Source organism: Sorghum bicolor, chromosome 7, assembly GCF_000003195.3.
Source record: "Sorghum bicolor cultivar BTx623 chromosome 7, Sorghum_bicolor_NCBIv3, whole genome shotgun sequence".
In the NCBI taxonomy this organism is placed as follows: domain Eukaryota; kingdom Viridiplantae; phylum Streptophyta; class Magnoliopsida; order Poales; family Poaceae; genus Sorghum; species Sorghum bicolor.
The window spans coordinates 16637497-16649788 of record NC_012876.2 but is presented as its reverse complement, the minus strand read 5'-3'; the positions used below and the strand labels follow the sequence as shown (position 1 = coordinate 16649788).

General features: G+C 40.3%; 1 protein-coding gene across 2 annotated transcripts; it reads left to right on the top strand.

The window, feature by feature from the left end:
- On the top strand, positions 7259–10087 carry LOC110436909. Of its 2 annotated transcripts, none has more exons than XR_002454824.1 (3): positions 7259–7854; positions 9385–9507; positions 9806–10087. XR_002454824.1 is itself a non-coding variant. In XM_021464614.1 (3 exons), exons 1-3 carry the CDS (start codon positions 7618–7620, stop codon positions 9866–9868), a joined length of 342 nt encoding a protein of 113 aa, XP_021320289.1. In that variant the 5' UTR covers positions 7259–7617; the 3' UTR covers positions 9869–10087. The 2 variants fall into 2 exon arrangements, 1 of the variants encoding a protein (XP_021320289.1); XM_021464614.1 differs by having other exon boundaries at positions 9385–9426.

Below are 12292 nucleotides of genomic sequence, written 5' to 3'. Positions count from 1 at the left end.
TGTAGTTAAGAATAACTTAGGAAATATTCTTGTAGTTCATCCTAATTCCATGCTAATGACTTGCTAGAATATCTATTGAGGTGCTTATCATTATTATATGTGGCTAGTTATGCTGATCAGATTAATTATCTTTGTCACCATTCATACTTTATCTATATTTTATGTGACATTTATCCCTGTATGAAAGAGATAGATAAATGCTCTCTATTATACATGCAATGATAGATACTCAATTCCATATTTCATTCCATAATCAACATTGATGATTAGCAATCCCTTCCCAGTGGTAAAAATATAAATAATGATACCTGGAATACTTCCCGGTTAAAATGCTACATCGGTATTAATATGTGCACTTGCAGATCTCATTTATTATTCATTTAGAAGAGCAATTACATATTTCTATAACACTTCTCTCATGTCATGCTGGGGATGACAACTTGGCTTAAGTGGCATGAGGGATAGGTTCGATATTTTTGGCGCCGTTATCAGAATTAGAAAACTAAGTCTACTTTTGGTAACGACGTTAAGAATGCCCAACAAGCATTTTTGGCGCCGTTGCCGGGGAAGGTTGATTACTAATAAGGAATGAGTATGGAATTTTGAGTCATCATTCGCATCACTAATATGATTGAGATTACCAATTCTCTCGTACAACTTTACCCTTGTACTTTGCTATTTTGATTATTTTATGTAGGGTGATGTATGAATAGAAGACATCTTCCAGGAAATTTTGTTGGCAACCCCGAAGCGTTATTGAGAAAAACAAGAGCTAAACTCAAGAAGACATCGTCAACACTTCAGCACGAAGCTTCATGCAACCAAGAAGACCACCGAAGTTTCATCCAGAACTTGTCTTCAGAATTCGAAGTCATGGCGAACAAATCGATCTGCGAGTTCTCAGCTCCCACTACAGACAACATCCGCACTGGACCTGCTGCAGAGATCGACTGCAACTTTGAGCTCAAGCCTGGGCTCATCAACATGGCGCAAGCCAACCAGTTATGTGGGAAGGCGCACGAAGATGCTAGTGCTCATCTCCAACACTTCCTGGAGATTTGCAGCACATTCACTATGTCAGGAGTCCCTAGAGATGCTATACTACTTCGCCTCTTCCCATGCTCACTGTTGGGAGAGCGAAGCAGTGGTTCTATGCTACAAAGGAGAAGAATACTACGTGGGCACTCTGCTCCACGAACTTTCTGGCTAAGTTCTTTCCCATGGGCAAGACCAATGCTCTCTGTGGGAAAATTACAAGTTTTCAGCAACAACATGATGAATCCGTTCTAGAAGCATGGGAGCGCTTCCAAGACTACATCCTAGAGTGTCCCCATCATGGAATGGAGAGCTGGCTACTAGTGCAGACATTTTATCATGGGCTCGGCAATAGTGCCCGTGAAACCATGGATGCTGCAGGTGGAGGAGCATTCCTATCACTCACCATACCACAAGCCACAACTCTTGTGGAGAAGATGGTGTCCAACCAAGGCTGGAATGAAGAAAGGACCCAGAAACACAAGAGAGGTGGAGATATGCACCAGCTCAAGGAGGTAGACATGCTGTCTGTCAAGCTAGACCTACTCATGAAGAAGCTCGATGATAGAGCTGGAGACAAGAAAGAAGTCATGCACGTCTATGACTCTCACATGACTTGTGAGGAGTGTGGAGATACTGGACACTCAGGCAATCGCTGTCATGAGATGCTTGAGGACGTGAACTACATCAACAACAACAACTACTACAACCGTCATCAGCAAAATCAAGGTTGGAATCAATAGAGGCCTAACTACTCAGGTAACTATCAAGGTAACAATTCTTACAATAATAATAATAATTTTCCACCTCTGAGAGAGTTAGTGTCTAATGAAGGAAAGCTAATGGATAACCTATCTAAGAAATTGGCATCTAATGGTAAAATGTTAGAGAATATAAATAATAGAATGGATAATTTCTCGACTGCCATCAAGAATCAAATTAGCTTTAATAAAATAATTGAATCTCAGTTAAATCAAATAGCTGCTGCTGTTCTTGCTACTAACCCCGGTATACCATCACAACCGGACGGATTAGAATCTGCATATCTTGTAGACATGTTTGATACAGGTAACTACTGGAGTAACTCCGTTGCGGAAGTTACTACTGACCTTTTGCCGGTCAAGAGAGGCGATCCAGGACGTCCCATCATCCCGATCTCCATCGGCATGGTGGACTTCCCAGAAGCACTCTGCGACTTTGGCTCTAGCATCAACATTATGCCCAGGGTACTCTATGAAAAAAATTTTACATATCGTTTATTAGAAACAACCATGTATTTGTAGCTTGCAGAACGGACACTAAGTTTCCCAAAGGGAATATTCAAGAACCTCTGTGTCCGAGTTGGTGCCTTGTACGCCCAAGCAGACTTCGTGGTGATAGAGACCGGTAATGATGAGAGGGCACCCGTCATCTTAGGGAGGCCATTCTTGAACACCTCGGGAGCTGTCATCTACGCTAGTGCTGCCAAGATCAGTTTCTACATCAAAGGGAGGAAGGAGACATTTTCCTTCAAGAACAAGACTACACAAATCCCAGAGCAATCTCGACATGAACCAAGGAAGAGGACCAACAGGAGGAACAGGAACAAGCAAGTGTGGACCGAGTCAGCTAAGATGGTCACTGCAGTTTACGAAGGTCAAGATCGTCGACTTAAGTCACCGTTCCTAACCAAGAAGGACGACCCAGGTATGCCAAGCATCCAGTGCTCCATTAATGGATACAACTTCTACAAGACCCTTTGCGACACCGGGTCAAGCGTCAACATAATGGCCGCAGTCACCTATCGGCTCTTGTTCGGAACCATGCACCTAAAACCGACATACATTCAGCTCGAGATGGTAGATCAGACATTCCGAAAAGTTGAAGGTATAGTAACTGATGTCCCTGTCAAAATAGACGATCATTTTGTCCATATAGATTTTTAGGTTATTGACATGGAAGAAGACGAGTACGATTCACCCATCATCCTTGGGAGACCGTTCCTCAGCACTGTTAAAGCAATCATCTATATTGGAACTGGAGAAGTCCACATGCACTTCCCCTCTGAGAAGGTATGTCGCTATTTTACTGACCCTAACTACATAGTTGAAGACTCTAAGCAGGTCAGGACAAGAAGAAGACAATGCAACCGCAACCAGAAGAAGCAAATCATCAAGGACGGATGGGCAGACTACGAAGGAGAAGTGGTAAGGTCTGAAAACATACAGCTTGAACAGAACTATCCTAAGGAGACCGTGGCACCGAGTCAGGTGTGGAGAGAGAAGATAGTTATACACGAAGAGGAGGCGCCGCCGGAACCACCGACTACGCCATCCAGCGAATCCTAGGACAACTGAGAAAAAAGAGAGTCCCGTTCGGAGGACTTAAAAACACCGAACGCCTTGCCAAGAGGTAAACTTGGTAGTTATCCTTTTCCTTTCAATTATTTAAAATAGTTTGCTTAGTTAATTATGTTCATACTATCCTAAAAAGAAAATAAAAATGTTAAAACTAGTAAGCCCCATGTGAGTATACAAGTGGCATAAAACCCATCAGTACATTCACTGTGGTGGCATAAAAAAATTGTTCTGCTCTATAAAAATGAAAATATAAAAATAATAATGTTGACGGTTCTTAAGTATCAATTTTAATTATCAAATGAATAAGGAAAAGGACCAATATGCAAACAACACCTATTATTAGGGTTTGATCTGACAGAATTCCACGAGTTTTGTTGTTTATTTGTTTCTGCAGGGGGTTATCAGAAAATAAGGAAGAAAGGCCCACATGTCGGGATTACATAGAGATATTAACGTGCCGCGCAATTTTCTACCATCTAGAGGACTCCAGAAGTCACGGGAACGAACGGGAAGGCGATCGGTCCCGGGGGTAGGGCGCCCGCCCTACCCCCTAGGGCGGCCGCCCTAGTGTTTCGGCCAATCGCGTTCAACTTCGCGGATCATGCTCCACCGACCTAAAGGATCAAGGATAACCGTACAATCAATGTCGGTTTGATCCGACGGCCCATGTTCACCTGAGGGGACTATATAAGCAGACACCTTGGCCCCTGGAGGAGAACAAGTTCATCATAGAGTTGAGAGGTGCCCTCAAAGGATAACCTTTCTTCTACATAGACTTAGGGCTTAGCATCCAATGTGAGAGTAGACTAGATCTACTAGACTGAGAGAGATAGAGTGGAGGTGTAGATCGGAGGAAGCCCGGCCTGTCAGTGTCTACTCCGAGGTTGTACCTGCGGGATCAAGTCTTCTAACCCGAAGCTTGCTCCTAGGATTCTTCAGTATTTCGACTTCTAAATTCTAGTAAGTTCTTGTTTTATTGTTCTTTGGTTTATGAGTTTACTTTGATCTCTTCGCGTAGAGTTTAGAGTAATCAACTCTAGCGTAAGCGTGGTGTTTGGGCTAGGATACTCATAGATATCCCCTGACTAGCTGGACCGTGGTAGTAGCGAGGAACGTGACATTTCCGAGTTACCTTTGCAGCCCATATCCCGTTAGTAGGATCGATAGGGTTTATAGGTGCGGGTTGAACATCCTCTGTGGTGTCTAGATTTCGTGAGCCTCCCCAATAGAACAGTAGATCATCCTTACCAAGGTTAGAACGAGATTACGGTTGTAGTCTTCTCTATACATTGGTCACATCGAGAAACATTCTTTGTAGCCTAAAGGTTAGTAGTAATAGACCAGGTTAGTCAGATGCACTCTTTCTCCTAGTGGTAAAAATATAAATACAATACTCTGGATAACATCACGGGTGAAGTGCTCACCGATATCCGTGCGCTTGCGGATCAATTCCTTATTGTGTTACCAAATATCAACAAGCATTTCTCGCACCGTTGTCGGGGAGAAAGATGGTTTGCTGAGATATCCTTGAGTCTTACTACTAGCTTGTATCTATATTTTTATCTTTTGTTATCTCTTTATATTCTTTATTTATTTTCTTACCTTATGGAAAACCAAGATTCTAAATCGATCTATCAATTTGCAACACCTTCGAAAACTGACCTTTTACCATGGGAGTCATCATAGCCTATCCAAACATTCCAGAATAGGTTACGTTCCAGGTTGATTGCCATAATTCAAAACCTATCTTTTTCAGGAAAGGAAGACGAAAACCCTTATCTTCGTATTAGAGATTTTGAGCAAACATGTGATTGTCTTCGAATTGAAGGCATTTCTGATAAAACTTTACGTTGGAAGCTTTTTCCTTTTCTTTAAGGGGAGAAGCTAGACAATGGTATAATCAGAAGGTAAGTTAACAACGAGGTGAATGGGGAGTTTTACGAGCCAACTTTTGCCTAGATTTTTATTTCCTCGACCGTATTGGCGACCTTAGACTCGAAGTCCTATCTTTTAAACAAAAAGATAATGAAACTTTGGGAAAATCCTGGAAATGTTTTTCTAATCTTTTAGAATCTGGTCCAAACCATAATCTTGAAGACCCTGTTCTTTTATTTCACTTTTTTCGAGGTCTTTAGAAAGATCATAAACAAATGCTACATACAATGACTAGAGGTTCTTTCTTTCGCATCCCTACTAATGACGCTAAAGCAATCCTAGATAGAATCCTAGAAGCTGAGATGGATAATACCCTTCATGATGAAACCCACGAAGCCGAAGTAGACACTCTGCCAAAACCTCCATCTACTTTAGCTATCCCAAGTTTTGAGCCACAAAAGGAAGAAATTCCACCACCTGATTTCATTCTGGATATAGAATTTGATCTATTTGCCGATTTTGGAAACATTTCAAACTACCATTCTATTAACAGACCCCAAAACGGTCATTTTAGCATTTGTTTGCCAACTGAACATCAATTGAGAGAGCTTATCGCAGTCATGAGTAGCGAATGGTTGGAGGAGTCAGATCTTTCCTTCGATGTGATCCGTTTGGACACACCTCGTATAACAATACGCTGTGCTTATGATTCTGATCAATTTGATGCTCTCTATAATCCTGTTGTGGGGATCAACATCATGTCTGAATCTTTTGCACTTAAACTATTTAAAAATTTGGTCTTAACCCCCACAACAAAGGTCATAAAGGAATCTTCAGGACGATTAGTCTCCAGTCTTGGAATTATTAATGTCATGTCCTTATTGGTAGAAGGCTCCATGGTTCATTTGAACTTCGACCAGTTGATAGGACAGCCTTTTAGAAGACTCCTTTATGAAGGTCATACTGGAAAGCTACACATTTCTTTTGGAAAAACTTTTAAATTTCCAATAACAATTTCACACTCCTTAAATAATAAGGCCGAGTCATATCTTTTGCCTGATCCTATGGAGGAGGTAAAGGCTGCATCTCTATAGCTTTTAGATGAACCAGACTTAGAAGACGAAGCCCCTTTCTTCACAGAAGAAGAGGCCGAACCTTCTGAACCTAAACCCTTAGACGAGTTTGCAGAAACGCCTAGACCTCCCATAGAGCTTAAAACTTTACCACCCGGTCTAACCTATGCTTTCCTAAACAATAATCCAGAGTTCCTGTGATCATTAGTGATAAACTCACTCAGGAGCAAACTCTGCGATTAATGACCATTCTTGAGAAACATCACTCAGTTTTCGGCTACTCACTCCAAGATCTTACAGGAATCAGTCTTATGATTTGTACCACTACAAGAAATGTGTCATCTTATGACGATTATAGCATGACATGTGATCAAAATGTCACTAAATCGATCAGTTTATGACGTTCTTTTAAAAGCCATCTCAACTTAGTGACATATATGATTTCATGTCATAAAAAATGTCTTCAGTGTAGTTAAACTCCATATCGTGACAATGTTTGCCATGTTAGGGGCTGTTTAATTCCCAAAAAATTTGTAAAATTTTTTAAGATTTTTCGTCACATCAAAGTTTACGGCACATATATGGAACATTAAATATAGATAAAAAAATAACTAACTGCACAGTTTATCTGCAATTTGCGAGATGAATCTTTTGAGCCTAGTTAATTCATGATTGGACAATAATTATCAAATACAAATGAAAGTGCTACAGTAGCCATTTTACAAAATTTTCTACAAGTAAACAGGACCTTAATGTTCACAAGGTAAGAGTAATATGTCTGTGTTTATATGTGGGCTTGTATATTTTTTATTTTGTTCTCTTTCTTCTTTTATTGAAAAAAGAGATAAAGAGAAAAATTTTCAAAAGAAAAAAGAAAGAAGAAAGAGGGAAATAAAAATGCATGGACACACCAAAAGGTGTCCACGGCCAACACACACAGCACGTGACCAGCCTTATCCGAAGAGGACGCTTGGCTCTCGCACCATCCACCTGCATCTATCTCCCATCCTCCCTCGCGACCTCCTCCAAGAAGACTGATGCCGACGTCGGCGTCCCTGCTCCTCCCTTCCCAACGCGAGCTCTCCCTCCCTCGCTCCCTTCTCCGGTGTTGATGTCGCCCTGCTTCGTGGATGGGCCATGGCGGCACAGGTCAGGCATGGTTCACGAGCTCCTAGGCACTGGTCGGAACCCTAGCCGCCGGTCAAAATCCTAACCACCGGCCAAAGGGGTGGCCGCCGTTCTTCTCCGCCGACTAGATCAACTACGGATGGCCGTCCTTCTTCTCCTCCAGTCAGATGCACGGCGAGTCGGCCGCCCTTCTTCTCCTCTGGCCAGATCCACGACATGGCAGCGAATTCCAGGACGCGGTGGCAGCGGCTATAGTAGCAGCGGCTATAGTAGCAGGTTTGCTGTTCCCTCTCTTTTCCCCCTCTCTTGCAGGCTGTGCGATGGATCTATGGGTGGTGGATCTGGTGTGCTGGGGTCTCAGCATGGTGGTGGCTCTCCAGATCCAGTCCACAAAATCTTGGAAGGTAAAATGACAATGCATACAAAGTTTTGCTATCATGATTAGTTTGGAAGATGGTTCTGTATAGCAGATGGTAGATGTAGAGTAGATGGTGTGTTGTTAGATTTTTTTGGTTCCTAGTTGCCGTATTTAGAGCAAGTAGAGCAACTGGTATGTATATTGTTAGATGCATGGTGTGTTGTCATATATAATTAAAGATCTTGTGTCACTTAATTTATTTTAAAAAATAGAAACCGACTAACATTACCTGATACTCTAGTTTCTAGAAAGTTTCCTAATTGTGTAGATAAAAATTAAATTTCAGTACCTTGAGGAAATTCCCATCTGCATGACAGTGCACAAATATGGATAGCTGATATATGGGCACCTGATGTGCAAACTAGAAATGCCAGATCTGTATTGGTCAAAGATATCATCCTATAAAATTCATTATGGTAACTGGTGAACTATCTGCAAGCCATTTGGAAGTACTCAGTTATTGCCAGAATGTTTATATAGGACAATCATATTTCAGTTCCGTAGAAGCATGTGGGATACTCCTTCTTCATAGTCAGCATACACATGTTTTAGTGCTTCAGAAAAGCTCCCTGATTGATGCATTATTATTAGGAAACGTTATCAGTGATAGCAGCACATGTTTTAGCTGTTTGGATCCTTCCTATTGGCGCTAGTTGCTTTCTGTCACTCTTTGGACACAATTGCAACAGGTTTTGTGTTGCAAATCTTACCTGTTTTGTGTTAAGGTTACTGATAAATGCTACTTTTCAGAGATTTGGCAGTGTGCAGTAGATCTAGAGTAACATTATGTCTTTATGATTATGAAACGATTATTGGGCTGAATATAAAAGCTTAGTGCAGAAACATTCTTTAGCTTGACTGCTATTCTGTCCTCTGTAGTAGAAGTAAAGCAATTCATGATCTTTATTTTTTGCTGCACAAATATTCTAATTGATTGATGCAGCAAGGTGTAGAACCATGCCTATATAATATTAGTAGTAATTTAAGACTGAAGACTTGAATTTCAGATTTTTTATTTGGAATTCATAATTTCTGAAATGTATATTTTTGTTCTGAATACTAGAACTATAATGGACTGGACAGTTAATGCATATAACCTGCTACTATATGACGCCTTGTTATACATTTTGTCAACCTGCTGGTTGTGCAGTAATCATTTTGCACCAAGAACTAATTGTGCGGCTATAGGAAGAGGGGGAGGCTGCATATGCATATAGTTATCCTTCTAGTATCAGCAGTGGCCTTCACAATTTTGAAGTTTATGGCATAGATTACAAAGCACCATGGCGTGGACCTATTTTCCATGTGTCAAGTACTGTAATAAATCCTATTACTCTATTTGGAGAGCCTGTCAGTTTCAAACATTTCTTTTCAATCTGGTATTGATTGCTACTGCCTACTAAGTCTTTTTTGCTTAAGTTATATATATCTTTGTTTTGGCAGTACACTTATATGCATAGAATGTGTGCTATTTTTCTCCCACTCAACCGTTACAGTCTTTACATTGGACTTTCAGGATCTGAGCTTTTTAAAGAATGTCAGTTTGGGCTGCAATGAGGTGAGTTCTTGAGCTTATAGATTCAGTGAATGAAGCTTTTCGTTTCACAAAAAAAAGTGAATGAAGCTTTTCACTTTGCAGGTAAATAACTGTCAAACTTTGTTTCTTTATTTCCAATCACAGCAAACTGCTTGATCGCTTTCTAGTGTTTCTTTCACTGATTAGATGCCCTCCTAACAGTATACATTTAGTGTTGCACTGTATTAGATGACATGACAAATAACCAGGGCCTCTATCACCTTAAATAACTGTATACTTGATGTAATTGTTGATGCAGCTGAAAACTGAAACCTAGCTTAGTATGCTGTTTGTAAAGTTCCTTTTTTTCATTTTCATTTGTTTCAACGAGTGATGTTTGTTTCTGATGTATTTTCTACAGGACATGGAGAAATTCCAGCAACATAAGGTATTCACTCATGCTCCTGACACCGAGAAGACCTAGCTGCCAGCACCTATTGAACTATTAGTTTGGTGACTAAGGGCACTTGTGAGATAGGGATGTGAGATTTCATTTGTTTACTTTATCTGAGATATCCTTGTGACTAAGGTCACTTGTTGAACTATAGTTTGGTGTTCGTGATGAATGTAATAAATATGTTGATGAATGACTTGTGAACCTATTGATTTGGCTATGAATGGAATATATTGTTGGACCTACATATGTTAATGTGGATTGTTTGATGTGTGGGTGGGGTACGTGATGGTATGGATCGAGCCAAATCAATGAGTCATCATACGTGACAAGGCTTAAGAACCTATGACATAAAAGTAGAAGTCATAAACGCTTATGACATCCAAAACCAATGTCATAATGTTATGACATGAACACTTAAACGTCACAAGTTGTTATTAAAGACACACAACTTTTGACATTTCAATTTTCGTCAACTTCATGTCATAAATGGTGATCTGTGACTTATTTCACATGAACTATGACATATATCAAATGTCAAAAGATGGCACATTTCTTGTAGTGTACCCATCGTATTCCGACAGATCCTTCCGTTTCACCTTCTCGAGAGCCCCAACGTAGACTTAACAACGCGACGAGAGAGGTAGTTAAAAAGAAAGTTATAAAGTTGCTGCATGCACGGATTATATATCCTGTGCTGCACAGTGAGTGGGTGAGCCCAGTTCAAGTTGTGCCTAAAAAGGGAGGCATGACTGTCGTTATGAATGAAAAGAACGAGCTAATTCCGCAACACACCGTCACAGGCTGGCGGATGTGCATAGACTATAGAAAACTGAACAAAGCCACGTGAAAGGATCAGTTTCCTTTACCTTTCATAGATGAGATGCTAGAGCGATTAGCAAACCATTCGTTCTTCTGTTTGTTAGATGGATATTCAGGGTATCACCAGATCCCGATCCATCCCGATAATGAAAGCAAAACCACTTTTACATGCCCATACGGAACTTATGCTTACCGTAGAATGTCTTTTGGGTTATGTAATGCACCAGCTTCTTCTCAAAGATGCATGATGTCTATATTTTCTGATATGATTGAAGAGATTATGAAAGTTTTCATGGATGATTTCTCTATTTATGGAAAAGTTTTTGATAGTTGTCTTGAAAACTTAGACAAGGTTTTGCAAAGATGTGAAGAAAAGCACTTAGTCCTTAATTGGGAAAAATGTCATTTTATGGTTAGGGAAGGAATAGTGTTGGGACACCTAGTGTCTAAAAGAGGTATTGAGGTAGATAAAGCTAAAATTGATGTAATTGAACAACTACCTCCACCTGTGAATATAAAAGGAATTCGAAACTTTCTTGGCCATGCTAGTTTTTATCGCATATTCATAAAAGATTTTTCATTTTTTGCTAGACCACTTACTCTTTTGCTAGCCAAGGATGCTCCTTTTGAATTTGATGATGCATGCCTAACATCTTTCAATTTATTAAAGAATGCACTCATCTCTGCACCAATCATTCAACCCCTGATTGGTCGTTGCCTTTTGAAATAATGTGTGATGCTAGTGATTATGCTGTGGGGGCAGTTTTGGGACAAACTAAGAATAAGAAGCATCATGCAATTGCTTATGCCAGTAAAACTTTGACAGGAGCTCAACTTAATTATGCAACCACTGAAAAAGAGCTTTTGGCTGTTGTCTTTGCCATTGATAAATTTAGATCTTATTTAGTTAGAGCTAAAATAATTGTTTACACTGATCATGCTGCACTAAAATATTTGCTCACTAAAAAGATGCTAAACCTCTTCTGATTAGATGGATCTTATTACTTCAAGAATTTGACTTGGAAATAAAAGATAAAAAGGGAGTATAAAATTCTGTTGCTGATCACTTGTCCAGAATGTATTTTAAGAATCCACAGGAAACCCCCATCAATGATTCACTCCAGGATGACATGCTCTACGAGATTAACAGGTCTGACCCCTAGTATGCAGATATTGTTAATTTTATGGTTTCAGGGTATGTACCACTAGGAGCAAACAAGAAGAAGCTTATTCAAGAAAGTCGTTCACATATATGGGATGAGCCATACCTCTTCTGAGTATGCTCTGATGGCTTACTCAGGAGATGTGTGACCACTGAAGAAGGATGGAAGATCATCGACAGATGTCATTCATCACCATATGGAGGTCATTATGGAGCATTCCGTACACATTCAAAGATCTGGCAGTGTGGATTCTACTGGCCTACAATGTATGAAGACACAAAGCAATATATCAGAAGATGTGGGCCATGTCAAAGGCATGGAAACATAAACACACAGGATGCCATGCCACTCATCAACAACCTTCAGATTGAGCTCTTTGATGTCTGGGGAATAGACTACATGGGTCTATTTCCGCCATCAAAGAAGTGTGAGTTCATCTTGGTGGCAGTTGACTACGTCTCCAAGTGGG